Source organism: Mesocricetus auratus, unplaced genomic scaffold, assembly GCF_017639785.1.
Source record: "Mesocricetus auratus isolate SY011 unplaced genomic scaffold, BCM_Maur_2.0 contig_10493_pilon_obj, whole genome shotgun sequence".
NCBI lineage: Eukaryota > Metazoa > Chordata > Mammalia > Rodentia > Cricetidae > Mesocricetus > Mesocricetus auratus.
In genome coordinates this window covers 65,208-83,296 of record NW_024435271.1, presented here as the reverse complement: position 1 = coordinate 83,296, position 18,089 = coordinate 65,208, and the positions used below count along the sequence as shown (strand labels likewise).

Here is an 18,089-nt window from a genome sequence, read left to right as displayed (position 1 = left end):
GGGAGCAGAAGGGGATGGTATAGGGGGTTACTGGCATGCAGGGTAAGAGGGGAGGCAGAAGGAACTGGGATTGACGTGTAAAACAATCTTGTTTCTAATTTAAATTTTAAAAAATTAGGAAAAAAACTAAAAACAAACAAAGAAACTTCTTTATGGGAAAGTCTCACTCTTGGACTTAAAAGAAATTTGTTGGATCCATTAGAAAGACACACAGTGGGGGAAATGAGGGGATATTGGGGGGGTTGGTGCAAGGGCACGGGAGGAGGGGAGGGAAAGGGAGATGACCTGGAATTGACATGTGAAGCAGCCTTGTTTCTAATTTAAATTTAAATAGAAAAGAAAGAAAAAAACAAGAAAGACACACATAAGTGGTGGTCGTCCAATGTCTTGAGACACTTGACATTCCTCTAAAGGTGTGATGTAAATCCACTATTTGTAGAAGGAACACACTGAATGTGAGAACTTAGTGAACTACTCTTAACTTTTTGGTTTTATTTGCTTATTTTGCATTTTCAAGACAGGTTTTCTCTGGGTTGCTTTGTAGACCAGGCTGGCCTGGAACTCAAGTAAGTTTGCCTTTGCCTCTGCCTCCCGAGTGCTGGGATTAAAGGCGTGGTACACCACCACCAACAGGCTGGAAGCTACTTTTATAAACAGGACATATGTTCTGGAAGAAATACAAACACATCCAGCTAACAAAATGTTGCAATTTTCAAGAATAATGTTCTAAAACAGGAAAGGAAAATTCAAGGAAAGAGGAAATTATAAAGGCTGGAGAGATGGCTCAGTGGTTAAAAGCACCAACAACTATTCCAGAGGTCCTGGTTTTGATGCCCCTAAAAGAACACCAGAATTTGATCCCCAGGACTCACATTGTATGTTGTCCTCCGACCATATGAGCACCCACACAAATAGAAAATAACTAAATAAATGTAATTTTAAAAGAAAAGACAAAGACAATCATTTGGCAATCCAGGTATTATATGTTTGAAAAAGATTCTGCAAGCATTGATAACAGAGTTCCATGACATTTGATGTTCCCAAATTATTTTTAATTGTTTTTTTAATAAAATAAAAGTACTAGGGAACAAGAGTAAGCATCACAGATGGTCAACCAGACTCTGTAGAATTCTTTACATGCACACACATACACACTCTATTTATGTATTTATCTTGCTTTTGTGTGTTTGTGTGTGCGCTCTCTCTGTCTCTCTCTCTCTCTCTTCTTTCCTTTTTCAGTATGACTCACTCCCCTTCACTGACTTTCTGTGATTCTAAAAATAATTTTTTTTTAGTTTTACGAGACAGGGTTTCTCTGTATTGCTTTGGAGGCAGTCGGTCAAAATACTTTTTAAGGTAGTATTCACTCATTTGATGTTCTCTACAAGTTTTCAATACAAGAATACTGTGAACTTCAAAAGAGGGTCTCGCAAGAGGTTGAATCAAAGGATGGGTTCCAAAATGCCTGTAATCTTTCCAAGAATATGTGGAATGTCTGCAAAGTCTTACAGCTTTTTTCTGTTCTCTTATACATTTAGTCACACACACACACACACACACACACACTCCATTTATTCCTCAGATTCAGTACTTCTTACTCACTTTCACTTGCTTCCTGTAAGTCTCAAAATATATTCTCCAGTGGTACCCACACCTCTAGTTTTCTTTCTAGGTTTTGCTTGCTTGAAAACTGTGCCCTTGATTCTAGAGCCTCTCAATCAGTGCGATCTATGTGTAGTGTGCACAGGTCCTCTTGGCTTTTTCTAATTAAGTAGAATGTCTGCAATGTCTTGGACCCTTTTTACACTCTTCCGGTGTTTTTCAACTTAATTAAACACAAAAACACAAGCCAGGTGTTGGTAGCACACACCTTTAATTCCAGCACTTGGGAGGCAGAGGCAGACGGATCTCTGTGAGCTCGAGGTCAGCCTGGTCTTCAGAGCTAGTTCCAGGACAGCCTCCAAAGCCACAGAGAAACCCTGTCTCAAAAAACAAAACAACAGCAACAACAAAGAAAACGACAAACACACACACACACACACACACACAGATTTTCAAGCATGTTTCTACTTTTAATGTCTTGGACATTCCAATATTTATGTATCAACATTTTATGCATTAATATATTAAAATCCATGTATGTATTAGTCTATATTTTAATCTACCATTATGTATGTGCAATTATCTTTCTACTATCTCTAAGCAGCATCCTCTGGCAACTGTCCATAAAGCAATGTGTCTATATATCCCTTCAAGTTCGTTCTAAATATTTGCATGCACATAAAAGTGAGTCTGTATGTCCAAGTCTCCATCCAGAGGAGTAGAAAGTCATTTGTATATAAAAGGGAGAGTCCCAGTGGTATAGCACATGCTTTCAGTCCCAAAATCTCAAAGGGGCCATTGATCCCAGGAGGGAGAGCAAGATTGGAAGCAACCTAGATACCCCTCAATTAAAGAATGGATAAAGAAAATGTAGTCCATTTACACAATGGAGTAATGGGGAATAAAAAATGCTGAAATCTTGAAATTCACAGGCAAATGGATGGAACTAGAAAAAACCATCCTGAGAGTGGTAACCCAGGCACAGAAACAAAAACATTGTGAGTACTCATAAGTTGATGATGGACACAGAGCAAAGGAAAACCAGCCTATAATACACAACCCCAGTGAAGATAGGAAACAAGGAGAACCCTAAGAGAAACATACATGGGCCCCTGGCAAAGGGGACAGGGACAAGGTCTCCTGAGTAAATTGGGAGCATGAGGGAAGAGAGAGGGAGGGAGGAGAGACAGGAGGGAAGAAGCAGAGAGGGGAGGAGCACATGAATGTTCAGGAAGTTTGAGTTGAGGGAAGAACAGAGAAGGAGAGCAAGAAATTAGATATCTTAATAGAAGGAGCCATCATGTGTTTAATGAGAAATATGTCACGAATCACATCACCAGAGATCCACAAGGATGACCCCGACTAAGTATCTGATAGTGGACAAGCTACCTTAAATTCCCTTCTCCTGTGGGGCAGAGGTGGCACACACCTTTAATCCCAGCAAGAGGCAGGCAGATCTCTGTGAGTTCCAGGACAGCCTGGTCTTCAAAGATAGTTCCAGGACAGCCTCCAAACCTACAAAGAAACACTGTCTCAAAAAAAATCCCCTTCCCCTATAATGACTACCTTAAATGCTGACCCTGTAGCTGATGGAAGAACAGCTAAATAACTGAGCCTAACTCCTGGAATCCAGTAGGAGAGAGGCAGGAGCAAAGGGGTCAAGACCATCCTGAGGAAACCAGAGAAACATCTGACCTGAGCAAGTGGGAGCTTAAGGACCCCAGTGTGAAAAGTGGAGACCAGCCTAGGACTGCCTCACCCTCTCTAAGGAGTGAATGGGGGCTGTGATGGGGGATATGTGAGAGGGAGAGGGAACTGAAATTGGTATGTAAAACAAAATTGTTTTTAATTTAAATAAAAATTAATTTTAAAAGACCATAATATTATTCAGAAGATGTGGGGGGCGGTTGTTGTTGTTGGTGGTGGTGGTTTTTCAAGACAGGGTTTCTCTGTATTGTTTTGGATATCTGCAAGCCTCTGCCTCCCAAGTGCTGGGATTAAAGGCGTGTGACACCAAGGCCTGTCTACAGTCTTTTTTTTTTCATGAAACATTGATTTCAGTTACATAAGGCTATATTTATATCTGAATATCAGTTCCAATTTATTAATATGACAGTAGTTAAGCAACTGAATGAGAAATCCTACCACTCATAGATGTTCCAATTTTACAGAGAGATGAGATGGAAAGATACACAGGAGGAACTGGAGGGTGGAGTGAGAAACTGAAAAATGCTAAGTGGCACTATTGACATTAAAATTATCAAAAATCATTTAAAATGTTTAAAATAGTTCTTTGATACAGAAGGCATTCAGAGCTAATTCCAGAGGAGATTGACAATGATACTATGGATTTGTTAATATAATTTATTTGAGAATTGTTTTAATTAAATTTCTTCATCGGCAATTGTGTGTGACCCACTGAGTTTAGCCAGGATTATATGTGCAACCACAGATTTAGAACTACCCATTGGAACCTGATGGAATTAACAATGAGATCACACAAGACTGAAGACAATGCTCCCGTTCTGCAAGCCTAGTAATAGCCAGCAGTTTAACAGTAAAGAGTAGGGTCTCATTGTCCCTCCCTCAAAGCAAGGACTAATTTTTTACAAGGCCCGTGGTGATATATTGTTTATGATTTATTAAAACCACTAGAGATCAAAATAACAAAGCAGCCATACATATTGGTCATAGATACCGGGTAGTGTTGGCACACACCTTTAATCACAGGATTTAGTAAACAGACAGACAGATCTCTCTGATCAGGCCACGAAGGGCCACACAAAATTGAAGTAGTCTATAGCAATAACAGAGCTCACTCCTTTAATCCCAGATCTAGGGACCATACGCCTTTAATCCCAGCACTAGGGACCACACACCTTTAATACCAGCACTAGGAAGGTGGAGACAGGAGGATATGGCTGGGTGGAGAGAGGAATAAAAGGAGGGGGAAACAGGCACTGAGAGCTTTTGTTTCTGAGGATTCGTGGAAGTAGGACTGCCATTTCAGCTGGACAAGGGTAAGATGTACTGGCTTGTCTGCTTTGCTTTTCTAATATTAAACTGGAAGCTTGAATCCCAATATCTTTCTCTTTTCTATTGTTTATTGTGCCACAAAAACCAGCCTTCTGAATGTGAACTCCAAGTAGCCATTGTTGTTAGTTTATTATTCCAATAGTTGTGCTGTGCCCTCTCCCTGTCTTCCAGCTGTTGCATTTTTCTGACCCCTTTAATATTTCTTGAGATTTAGAAGGAGTGGTGTAAATGTCTTTTGTAGGCCTGGGACCTCAACCATCATTTATTCTCTGCATCTTTGTGAATCATGAGTCTCTGAATTATCACTACAGAGAGGCTTACCATATTAACCCTGAAAAACTCTGGTGTATGGGTATACATGTCAATATAGGGGCTAAAGAGGTATCTGAGAGACAGACACTTTCAGTTCACTCCATTTACATCATTCTATGAGGAAAGTGACTCATTATGCATAGCAACTACATCTTTTCTTTATCTTTCTAACATATCTCTGTGTTTCAAGAAGCAAACTTGACAGAACACCCAAAACCCAGTATTCATCTTAGAGTAATTACATTACCATAAAATGTTTATATATAATTTAAAAATAAGTTCTCTTTCTCTATATATAATTAAATATACTTTGTGTATTATGTTCAATTTAGGTAAATAATATAGCAACTTCTACATTTTCTCAGACCTTCTAAGTATAATTTATCCTGAAAGGAAGAATCATATAAATCAGCGGTAAGTAAATCAAAATAATGATGCTCATTAATTACTGTCATACATTTTTTAGGAGGAAAAAACAGACATTGATGGAAGCTGTGGGGCCATGTTTTCAATGAAAAAGAAACATAGAGACTTGTGTGGAACTCATCCACATGTTGCTAGGAAGTTAATTCTAGAACTTTAGTAACAGGGGAGAAAGGAGAAGCTTTATACATCTCTTCTTCATGTTCGGGCTATAAAAATATTGATCAAATATATGGATGCTACAAATGATCTACTAACAAAATTATAAAGGGAAAAATAAGGTAATCCAACAGTCCATCTCTTTGTAAGTCATTCAAGAGCCTAGTTTAACATCACAGAAGAACAAGAATTTATTCACGGATAAATTGGCAACCCCTCCACACACACAGATACATAGGACACAGACACAGACAAACAGACACAAACACATACACACAGTGACAAAGACAAGGACCAAACAGCTATGAATTGTAAGTCTTTATCAAATGTTATTACAGATTATCTAGCCATTATATTTATTATGCCATTTTACTTCCTTTTATTGAAAATAGATTCTGCTGTCATATAAAATTACACAATCACAGTTTCATCTAAATCTCCACCTGCTAGATGCCCCCACCACTCCACTCTTCCTTAGATCCACTCCATCCCCTTTCTGAACTTGATTTGGATTCTAATATTTCTTAAAAGCAATTAAAAATAAAAGCTCAGTAATTAAGTAAACGAGGAGTCAGAATTATAAACATAGTGAAAGATTACTGATTAGTTATTTAGCCAAACCATCTAGAGAAGAAAACTGCACTCTCTCAAAAATGACAACAACCTATACTTTTAATTCATTGCAGTATAATAAAACTATGCACAGAATAAAATGAAACAATTATAATGTCTAAGTATTTCTGACCTCTAGGCCACGAGACTTTGCCTTGCAAATGAGACCAATGACAAATCATCACAGAAACAATTCAGAAGACAAGCCACAGAAGCCTGCTTCCCGAGGACACAGAAAACATGGGAAAGAGGTCTTCAAAAACAGTAGTAGCCGCCAAAAGCATAGCCCAACTCACAGGAAAAGCACAGGCTACAACCAAATCACAACTCCCAGGCCAAGCATGGAACCAGCAAGAAGAAGGAAAAGAAGGTCCATCGTGGAAATGCAGCTAGATTCAGAGAGGCAGGTGAGGGTACACAAGAAACAGGGAACTATAGAAGAGGCCCAACAGCAACAAGGGATAAAGCCACTCTCCAGCAAGCCAAAGATTGAGCCAGCGAAGCAACAGCAACTGACTGCCCTGAGAGCAACGTCTACTGGCATATATAAACAGGGAGAATTTACTCCAGGGTCTTTTGAGGATTGCCTCAACTATGACAGCTCTCTGTCTTCCTCCCCCACACAGCCTCCCCGCAAAAGGAAGAGGACCGGCCCCTGCGAAGCTCACACCCAGTGCCCAGCAGCAGCAATGGTGCCTCAAAGCAAGGCTCAAAGCTGCAAGGATCTGAATCTCCTCCTGGCCGCCAGTCCATTTCCAGAGGTCACCTCCACCCTACAAGACTGCTTCCCACAGGAGGGACCCGAGCACCCTTCCTTCACCGATGAGCAAGAAGTAGCACCATGGGCTTGGAGGAGCAGCTCGAAAACGCCTGTGTATTCGCCTCGCAGACCTGGGAGACCTCTCCAACAGAACTCGTACCAAGGACGCCTTGCTAAGCCACAGTCTTGGTGGGAAACTCACGGACAACCCGCTCCTCCTCGGGAGGACGCCCAGCTCTGGAGTCAGCAAGAGGGGGATTCCGGGACCCAGACCCACACTGATAAGCAAACTCACAGGCGGACCCAGACTGAGACCCAGGCACACCTCAGGCAGCAGGAGTCCCTGGACCTGAAGTTGCAATCCCTGAGAGCCCGCATTCTAAACTCACAAGCCAAGAGGCCTCAAGGCCGACAAACTAAGATGATCTCCTTCCAGGCCCAGGCCCCAAGCCCAGGCCAGCATGCAGACTCGGGACCCGGAGGGGAGGCCTCCCCCGAAAATGTGCACAGCCTCCGCGAAGCCTCTGGTCCTGGCCTTCTCCGCAGGGCTCCCCGCCCGCCCTTGGGCGGCAGCCACAAGACCCTGGCTAAGAAACCCGCCCCGCTCATGGCCAAGGCCCTCAAGGATTACAAGAACAGGTGGGCTAGGAAGTGAACCAAAAGACACTGAGTGCTCTATGCACTGGGATCCAGAGCACCATTAAGATTCCTGAACTGAAAGGGCACACAAAAGATACAAGAGAGGGTTTTGCATAAACACCAACAGAGCTACAGCACCTGAACGATGCATTTTATGGAAAAAATGTTTTCCTATTCGGCTGTGTGGATACCTAGACATACATATATATACATATATATATATGTATACATATATAATCAATATTTTAGATGCATGCAAGTATTTAGAGAGAGACCTGAAGGTCTACAAAGATGCATAAATAAAGACATGGTATGTAGATAAGTATACATGCAAAACTGTAGATTAAAAAATAGAAAAATTGATACTTAAATTTTAATACATTCATGAATAAACAGGTCATACATAAATATTTAAACATCCAAGGCAATAAAAGAAAAAAATTGCTTAAAATATGTGTGTGTTTAATTAAATTAGAGAAACACAGAAGGAATAAACAGTCCAAGAATCCAGAGCACTCTAATTAATTAGAAAAAGATAAGAGGAACTGTGGAAACCACACATAGTTCCCAATTCTTGAGAGGCTCTGAACTCCAGGGTACAGTGTTCAAGCAAGCAAAAATTAGAAGGAAAACTAGAGGTGTGTGTACCACTGAGCAATTATTAAGATTTTCAGGAACCAAATGAAACTGTGTAAGATACACTGAATTAAAGGAAGACATGGAGTGTGCATATGTGTGTGTGTGTAGTTAATTAATAAGAGAAGAATGTTAAGCGGGGATGATAAGCAAACACAAGTTATTCCAGAACATGGGAGGAAAAGACAGGAGGATCAATGTGATCCTGGACACCATGGACTATACAGCAAATTCCAGGACAGGCTCCAAATCTACATAGTGAAATCCTGTTTCTAGAAACCAAATATACAACTGAAATAACATGAAATGAAATCACAGCGAGTAAAAAGGTTCAAGGCCAACAAGATATTACAGCTCTTAGGGAAAGAGCAGATCATGGTGGAACCCACACTTTGATCCAAATGCTGGAGAAGCCACCAGGTTCAAGCTCATGGTGTTGCAGAAATGTAAGTCCAGAGAGAAAACCTGAGGTGTGCTTATTGGCTTATTTAGACAACAAATTGGGATCACAAGAAGGAAGTGAAGGGGAGTGAGCTGTACCAAGAGAAGCCAAGAGGACCAAACTTCTGTTTGTGTGTGTGGCAGTGGGGTCAGGTGGGTGTTTGTTTGAGTGTTAGTGTGTTTGTATTGATTCTGGGGAGAGACAGTGCTTGCTGTCAAGCTTAATGAGCCCGGGAATCCACATGTCATGGCACATATGTGGTGGGTACCCACGTGTCATGGTACATATGTGGAGGTCAGAGAACAATGTTGTGGAGTCACTTTTCTCCTTTCACCTTTACATGGGTTCTAGGGATTGAACTCACATCCTCAGACTTGCATGGCAGACTTGCATTGCACTTTACCCAGGGAACTACTATCTCACCAGCATCCCCACCTGCTGACCAAATTTATTTTGAATGAGAAACTTATTGGTAACCAAGGAAACAAAGCAAATATCTAGAAACAAATTAGATCAAGGATTCTGTCAAGTGTTCTGGTTGTGGTGACACATACCTACACTTTCAACCCTTGAGAGGATGAGGCAAGAGCATCACTGCTAGTTCGAGGTAAGCCTGATCTATATAGAAAGGTCCTGTTTCACGAAACAAACAAACAAATGAAAGGATGGAAGTCAATGAGATTTTGGTTCAACCACAATTCAAGGAGCAGAAGGACCCTTAAAGTTTTTGAAATAGAATATTTCCAATCTAAAGTCCATGTTTTAATCACAATGCATGTTAGAAGAAATTCTTATTATTTTGGCTTCCTTTCTGTTTGGAATTGGTCCTGTATGGGCTTTGCTTTGCAACCTAAAAGCAATGGCTGTTCAATCAGCTTTAAAGGTTGATATCAACATCACACAGGCTTGAGGCTGATCTAAGGGAATGGGGATCGATTGTGAGAACTATGTGGCTTGGGAACAATACAATTTATACCAGGCTGATGCAGAGAGTTAGTGACTGAAAATGGCCCATTGGTTCAAGTGTTCCAAACCTATTTAAAAAAAAGTAATAACAGGAATGAGAAAAATACCATCTCTTCTACTTGTATTAAGGAAATAAGTCAATGTAAGTAAAATTTCCTTAATATTTTCTCTACTTTCTGTCAGCTGTAGCTTCACAGGAACAGGGTAGTTGTCATTCAAAAGTCAATGTAAATAGAACCATTTGTGTTAAACTTGTCTGTGTATAACTAGAGATCATGGAAATTTTATTATAGGTGGGGCGTTCAATTAGTGCAATGAAAGATGCATTTATCTGCGCTGCAATTTTTTTCTATCTTGTGTGAGAATAAGACTATTTTTTTATTTAAAAGCATCAAGAGGCAAAAAAACATCTCACCTTAACACTGAAATTATTTCACTCGGAAAGGAAGAATAACGCCCTGAGCTGCTACTGCTCACCTCGAAAAGCTCTCTCCCATCTCCTCTCTGTTCCGGGGAAGCAGGCTCAGGCGGCTGGTCTTCTGCAGAGTCTCTGCGAGGTTCTCTCCTCGGGCTCTTCTGGAAAGCAAAGTCTTGTGGCCCGGGCTCAGGCCGGGGCTCGATCGGGCACCCCTCTTACTACTGGGAGGCTAAGGCCTTGGCGAAGGGGACCAGGAGCTGCTGTTTCCTCAAGAGCTTGATGGTCTGCCTGAAGCCAATCTCCTCAAGGATGTCGCCCAACATGGGCTGCGAAGAGAGTTTCTTCAGGGTTTTGTAGAGCTGCCTGGGCTCTGTCTCCGTGCACTGGCGCTCGTGCAGCTTCTGCAGGTCTTTGGAGTGGCAGGCGGCCTCCATCTCCACTGTCGAAGACCTGAAGGGGCACTCGAAAAGCAGCAGGGTTGACTGGGCTAGACCACTGACCTAGGACAGAAACAGAGGACTGAGCTGCTGGGCTGGCCTAAGCCTCAGCTGGCTCTCTTTGCCTCACCTTGTCTTAAAGGCCCTGGCTGGATCCATGCCTTCCAATTAACATCCCAGGTGACTTTTCCTGGGCCCGCCCATCAGGACCTACAGCTCTCTCAGCCACGCCCAATTTCCCACTCCAGAATACCCAGCCCCCCTTCCACATCCCAACACCACCTATCATGATCCTCTCCTCCTACAAAAGAGCCCTATGGCTGCCAGACCATAGCCTCCCTTACAAGTGGCCCCGGTGAAAGATGAGTCCCTCTGGGGATACTGAGCTCACCACTGTGCCAGGCTGCGAGCATGAGCACGCAGACGCCCCTGTGTGTGTGTGTGTGTGTGTGTGTGTTGTGTGTGTGTGAGTGAGCGTGTATGTGTATGTACATGTGTATTTGTGTGTGGGACATCCTGTCTAGAGGTAGGTTGGATGTATTTTACATGCTCACATAGCATGAAGATGAAAGGGATTGAATCCCTGCTCCTTCCACAAATTGTGCAGATGTCACAGGGCGAGCAAGGCTAATCAAATGAGCATCATTAAGTCAAGAGCTTCTCCTGGGTGGGTTTGCAGGACTTAGCACCCTTGCCCCAGCTCCTCCCTGGTATTCACACAACCCACAAGTTGTACCTAGGCATCATTCTCTTACAAAGAACCCTATGCAAATAAGCGGGCCTGCGATTATCCTTGGGGTTTTCCTCTTTGGCACATTGGTTGTTTATTTCCAAGAATATCCTCTGATTACATCCACTTTCTTTTTTCTCCCTCCCTGTGTCCCTTGCTCCCTTCATCCCTCCCCCTCTCCCTCTCTCTTGTATCTCTCTATGTCTCCCCTCTCTCTTTTTTCCACTCTCTGTGGCTATGTATGTACTCTCTTTCTCTCTCTCTCTCTCTCTCTCTCTCTCTCTCTCTCTCTCTCTCTCTCTCTCTCTCTCTCTGCCTCTCTCTCTCTCTCTCTCTCTCTCTCTCTCTCACACACACACACAGACACATACACACACCCAACAGACAAACACACTAACACTCAAACAAACACCCACCTGACCCCACTGCCACACACACAAATGAAGTTTGGTCCTCTTGGCTTCTCTTGGTACAGCTCACTCTCCTTCACTTCCTTCTTGTGATCCCAATTTGTTGTCTAAATAAGCCAATAAGCACACCTCAGGTTTTCTCTCTGGACTTACATTTCTGCAACACCATGAGCTTGAACCTGGTGGCTTCTCCAGCATTTGGATCAAAGTGTGGGTTCCACCATGGTCTGCTCTTTCCCTAAGAGCTGTAATATCTTGTTGGCCTTGAACCTTTTTACTCGCTGTGATTTCATTTCATGTTATTTCAGTTGTATATTTGGTTTCCAGAGACAGGATGTCACTATGTGGATTTGGAGCCTGTCCTGGAATTTGCTGTATAGTCCATGGTGTCCACAATCACATTGATCCTCCAGTCATTTCCTCCCTACTGCTGGGATAACAGGCTTGTGCTAATCAGCCCTGCTTAACACCCTTGTCTTAAAAACTTAAATGCACACACACACACACACACACACACACACATGCATACTTGAACACACAGAAATACATGCATGCACTCATTCAATATCTTCCTCTAATTCAATACATCTTACACACTTTGTCTTGCTTCCTGTAAGTCTTAAATTAATATTTGCCCTGTGCTACACACACCTCTAGTTTTCTTTCAAGGTCTGGCTTGCTTGAACACTGTGCCTTTGTGTCCTGAGCCTCTCAAGTAGTGCCATCTAAGTGTAGTTTCCACAGTTCCTCCATTCTTTGTCTACTGAAGCAGAAAGTCTAGGATGTCTTGGACCCTTTTTACTCTCCTGTGTTTTTCAACTTATTAAACACACCCATACTCCACACACACACTCACACACACACACACATTTTCAAGCACAAATTTTATTTTTAATGTCTTGGAATTTCAATTGTTCACATACCAACATTTTATGTATTAATGTATAAAGATCCATGTATGTATGAGTCTATATTTTAATCTACTGTTATGTACGTACCATTATCTTTCTTCTGTCTGTAACTAACATCCTGTAGCAACTGTCTGTAAACAGTGTGTCTATGTATCCCTTCAAGTCCGTGCTCAATATTTGAGTGCACATAAAACTGTGTCTGTGTGTCCACATCTCCATCCAGACGAGTAGAAAGTTGTTTGCAGGTAAAAGGGAGGTTCCCGGTGCAGTGCACTGTATCTCTTGGTGTCCAAATAAACCCTCCTGGTTGTTTTGCTGCTCTTTGCCTGCTTTCAGTCGCGGAATCTCAAGGGTGCCAGCTATCCCAGGAGGGAGTGCAAGGTCCGGTCGGGTCCGGTCGGGTGGGGTCGCCTGGGATCTGGTCTGGTAGCTAGGTAGGTCTGGCCATCTGAGGTTCCTTTGGTCAGTCGCTGTTTCCATCGGTTCACTTCCTAGACTACCTGTTCTTGTAATCCTTGAGGGCCTTGGCCATGAGCGGGGCGGGGTTTTAGCCAGGGTGGTCTTCTGGCTGCTGCCCAAGGGCAGGCGGGGAGCCCCGCGGAGAAGGCCAGTACCAGAGGCTTCACGGAGGCTGTGCACATTTTCGGGGAGGCCTCCCTCCGGGTCCCGAGTCTGCATGCTGGCCTGGGCTTGTGGCCTGAGCATGGAAGGAGTACACCTTTGTTTGGTGGCCTCGAGGCTTATTGGCTTGGGAATTTCAGATGTGTGCTCTCAGGGCTTGCAGCTTCAGGTCCAGGGACTCCTGCTGCCTGAGGTGTGCCTGGGTCTCAGTCTGGCTGTGAGTTTGCTTGTCAGTGTGGATCTGGGTCCCGGGCTACCCCTCTTGCTGACTCCAGAGCTGGGCGTCCTCCCGAGGAGGAGCGGGTTGTCCGTGAGTTTCCCACCAAGACTGTGGCTTAGCAAGGCGTCCTTGGTGCGAGTTCTGTTGGAGAGGTCTGCCAGGTCTGCGAGCCGAATACGCAGGCGTTTTCGAGCTGCTCCTCCAAGCCCATGGTGCTACTTCTTGCTCATCGGTGAAGGAAGGGTGCTCGGGTCCCTCCTGTGGGAAGCAGTCTTGTAGGGTGGAGGTGACCTCTGGAAATGGACTGGCGGCCAGGAGGAGATTCAGATCCTTGCAGCTTTGAGCCTTGCTTTGAGGCACCTTTGCTGCTGCTGGGCACTGGGTATGAGCTTCGCAGGGGCTGGTCCTCTTCCTTTTGCGGGGAGGCTGTGTGGAGGAGGAAGACAGAGAGCTGTCATAGTTGAGGCAAGCCTCGAAGGAGCCAGCAGGGTAGTCTTCCTGGATCCAGGGACCTGGGGTCTCTGCCCTCAGGGGAGACAGGCTCTGCGGCTTGGGTCTTGGGCTTGGCGGGCACAGCCTCTGCCTTGCTGCAGACTGGTATCGAGCCCTGGCAGCCGCCGCGGCTCCCCACACTTCCCTGGGGCTTTGCTGCCCTCACCTGGCTCTCTGAGCCTAGCTGTCTGTCCCCGAAGGACCCTCTTCTTCCTCTTGCCTCCTCCTCCCTGCTGGCTCCGCGCTTGGGCTGCAGGCTGCCCTTACCTTGCCCTTGCTTGTGTGTGGGCTTTCTGGGCTTCGGCTCAGGCTCTGCCCTGAGCTGCTACTGCTCACTTCGAAAAGCTCTCTCCCATCTCCTCCCTGTTCCAGGGAAGCAGGCTCAGGTGGCTGGTCTTCTGGAGAATCTCTGCGAGGTTCTGACCTCGGGTTCTTATGGAAAGCAAAGTCCTGTGGCCCGGGCTCAGCCTGGGGCTCGATCGGGCACCCCTCTGACCACTGGGAGCTAAGGCCTTGGCAAAGGGGACCAGGAGCTGCTGTTTCCTCAAGAGCTTGATGGTCTGCCTGAAGCCAATCTCCTCAAGGCTGTCGCACAACATGGGCTGCGAAGAGAGTTTCTTTAGTGTTTTGTAGAGCTGCCTGGGCTCTGTCTCCCTGCACAGGCCATCGAGCAGCTTCTGTAGGGCTTCTGGGAGGCAGGCAGCTTCCATCTCCACTGTGGAGGACCTGAAGGGGCACCCGAAAAGCAGCAGGGTTGACTGGGCTAGACCACTGACCTGAGGACGCAGCTGCTTCTCTGAGGGCAGAGGACTGAGCTGCTGGGCTGGCCTAAGCCTCAGCTGGCTCTCTTTGCCTCACCTCTGCTCTGCTCACCTTGTCTTAAAGGCCCTGGCTGGATCCACGCCTTCCAATTAACATCCCAGGTGACTTTTCCTGGGCCCGCCCATCTGGACCTACAGCTCTCTCAGCCATGCCCAATTTCCCACTCCAGAATACCCAGCCCCCTTCCACATCCCAACACCACCTATCATGATCCTCTCCTCCTCCAAAAGAGCCCTATGGCTGCCAGACCATGGCCTCCCTTACAAGTGGCCCCGGTGAACGATGAGTCCCTCTGGGGATACTGAGCTCACCACTGTTGCGCAGGCTGCGATGCATGAGCACGCAGACGCCCCTGTGTGTGTGTGTGTGTGTGTGTGTGTGTGTGTGAGTGAGTGTATGTGTATGTACATGTGTATTTGTGTGTGGGACAGTCCTGTCTAGAGGTAGGTTGGATGTATTTTACCTGCTCACATAGCATGAAGATGAAAGGGATAGAATCCCTGCTCCTTCCACAATTTGTGCAGATGATCACAGGGCAAGCAAGGCTAATCAAATGAGCATCATTAAGTCAAGAGCTTCTCCTTGGTGGGTTTGCAGGACTTAGCACCACTTGCCCCAGCTCCTCCCTGGTCTTCCCACAACCCACAAGTTGTACCTAGGCATCATTCTCTTACAAAGAACCCTATGCAAATAAGCGGGCCATGCGATTATCCTTGGGGTTTTCCTCTTTGGCACATTGGTTGTTTATTTCCAAGATATATCCTCTGATTACATCCACTTTGTTTTTACTCCCTCCCTGTGTCCCTTGCTCCCTTCATCCCTCCCTCTCTCCCTCTCTCTTGTATCTCTCTATGTCTCCCCTCTCTTTTTTCCACTCTCTGTGGCTATGTATGTACTCTCTTTCTCTCTCTCTCTCTCTCTCTCTCTCTCTCTCTCTCTCTCTCTCTCTCTCTCTCTCTCTCTGCCTCTCTCTCTCTCTCTCTCTCTCTCTCTCTCTCTCTCTCTCTCACACACACACACAGACACATACACACACCCAACAGACAAACACACTAACACTCAAACAAACACCCACCTGACCCCACTGCCACACACACAAATGAAGTTTGGTCCTCTTGGCTTCTCTTGGTACAGCTCACTCTCCTTCACTTCCTTCTTGTGATCCCAATTTGTTGTCTAAATAAGCCAATAAGCACACCTCAGGTTTTCTCTCTGGACTTACATTTCTGCAACACCATGAGCTTGAACCTGGTGGCTTCTCCAGCATTTGGATCAAAGTGTGGGTTCCACCATGGTCTGCTCTTTCCCTAAGAGCTGTAATATCTTGTTGGCCTTGAACCTTTTTACTCGCTGTGATTTCATTTCATGTTATTTCAGTTGTATATTTGGTTTCCAGAGACAGGATGTCACTATGTGGATTTGGAGCCTGTCCTGGAATTTGCTGTATAGTCCATGGTGTCCAGGATCACATTGATCCTCCAGTCATTTCCTCCCTACTGCTGGGATAACAGGCTTGTGCTAATCAGCCCTGCTTAACACTCTTGTCTTATAAACTTAAATGCACACACACACACACACACACACACACACACATGCATACTTGAACACACAGAAATACATGCATGCACTCATTCAATATCTTCCTCTAATTCAATACATCTTACACACTTTGTCTTGCTTCCTGTAAGTCTTAAATTAATATTTGCCCAGTGCTACACACACCTCTAGTTTTCTTTCAAGGTCTGGCTTGCTTGAACACTGTGCCCTTGTGTCCAGAGCCTCTCAAGTAGTGCCATCTAAGTGTAGTTTCCACAGTTCCTCCATTCTTTGTCTACTGAAGCAGAAAGTCTAGCATGTCTTGGACCCTTTTTACTCTCCTGTGTTTTTCAACTTATTAAACACACCCAACTACCCATACACCACTCACACACACACACACATTTTCAAGCACATATTTTATTTTTAATGTCTTGGACGTTCAAATGTTCACATATCAACATTTTCTGTATTAATGTATAAAGATCCATGTATGTATTAGTCTATATTTTAATCTACTGTTATGTACGTACCATTATCTTTCTTCTGTCTGTAACTAACATCCTGTAGCAACTGTCTGTAAACAGTGTGTCTATGTATCCCTTCAAGTCCGTGCTCAATATTTGAGTGCACATAAAACTGTGTCTGTGTGTCCACATCTCCATCCAGATGAGTAGAAAGTCGTTTGCAGGTAAAAGGGAGGTTCCCGGTGCAGTGCACTGTATCTCTTGGTGTCCAAATAAACCCTCCTGGTTGTTTTGCTGCTCTTTGCCTGCTTTCAGTCGCGGAATCTCAAGGGTGACAGGTATGCCAGGAGGAAGTGCAAGGTCCTGTCTTGTCCGGTCGGGTGGGGTCGCCTGGGATTGGTCTGGTAGCTAGGTAGGTCTGGCCATCTGAGGTTCCTTTGGTCAGTCGCTGTTTCCATCGGTTCACTTCCTAGACTACCTGTTCTTGTAATCCTTGAGGGCCTTGGCCATGAGCGGGGCGGGGTTTTAGCCAGGGTGGTCTTCTGGCTGCTGCCCAAGGGCAGGCGGGGAGCCCCGCGGAGAAGGCCAGTACCAGAGGCTTCAAGGAGGCTGTGGACATTTTCGGGGGAGGCTTCCCCTCAGGGTCCCGAGTCTGCATGCTGGCCTGGGCTTGTGGCCTGAGCATGGAAGGAGTACACCTTTGTTTGGTGGCCTCGAGGCTTATTGGCTTCGGAGTTTAGGATGCGTGCTCTCAGGGCTTGCAGCTTCAGGTCCAGGGACTCCTGCTGCCTGAGGTGTGCCTGGGTCTCAGTCTGGCTGTGAGTTTGCTTGTCAGTGTGGATCTGGGTCCCGGGCTACCCCTCTTGCTAACTCCAGAGCTGGGCGTCCTCCCGAGGAGGAGCAGGTTGGCCATGAGTTTCCCACCAAGAGTGTGGCTTAGCAAGGCATTCTTGGTGCCAGTTCTGTGGGAGAGGTCTGGCAGTTCTGCGACCCAAATACACAGGTGTTTTCGAGCTGCTCCTCCAAGCCCATGGTGCTACTTCTTGCTCATCGGTGAAGGAAGGGTGCTCGGGTCCCTCCTGTGGGAAGCCGTCTTGTAGGGTGGAGGTGACCTCTGGAAATGGACTGGCGGCCAGGAGGAGATTCAGATCCTTGCAGCTTTGAGCCTTGCTTTGAGTCACCTTTGCTGCTGCTGGGCTCTGGGCCTGAGCTTGCAGGTGCTTGTCCTCTTCCTTTTGCAGGGAGGCAGTCTGGAGGAGGAAGACAGAGAGCTGTCATAGTTGAGGCAAGCCTCGAAGGAGCCAGCAGGGTAGTCTTCCTGGATCCAGGGGCCTGGGGTCTTTCCTCTCAGGGGAGACAGGCTCTGAGGCTTGTTCTTGGGCTTGGCGGGAACAGCCTCTGGCTTACTGCAGAGGGTATCGAGCCCTGGCAGCCGCCG

At 45.4% G+C, this 18,089-nt stretch overlaps 1 protein-coding gene across 1 annotated transcript; it reads left to right on the top strand.

Annotated features, from left to right (window-relative positions):
* Positions 1 to 6,287: 6,287 nt before the first annotated feature.
* On the top strand, positions 6,288 to 7,559 carry LOC101843685 (putative elongin-A3 member C). The gene has a single exon (XM_005075205.2). It carries the CDS (start codon positions 6,306 to 6,308, stop codon positions 7,557 to 7,559), a length of 1,254 nt encoding a protein of 417 aa, XP_005075262.2. The 5' UTR covers positions 6,288 to 6,305.
* Positions 7,560 to 18,089: the final 10,530 nt, after the last annotated feature.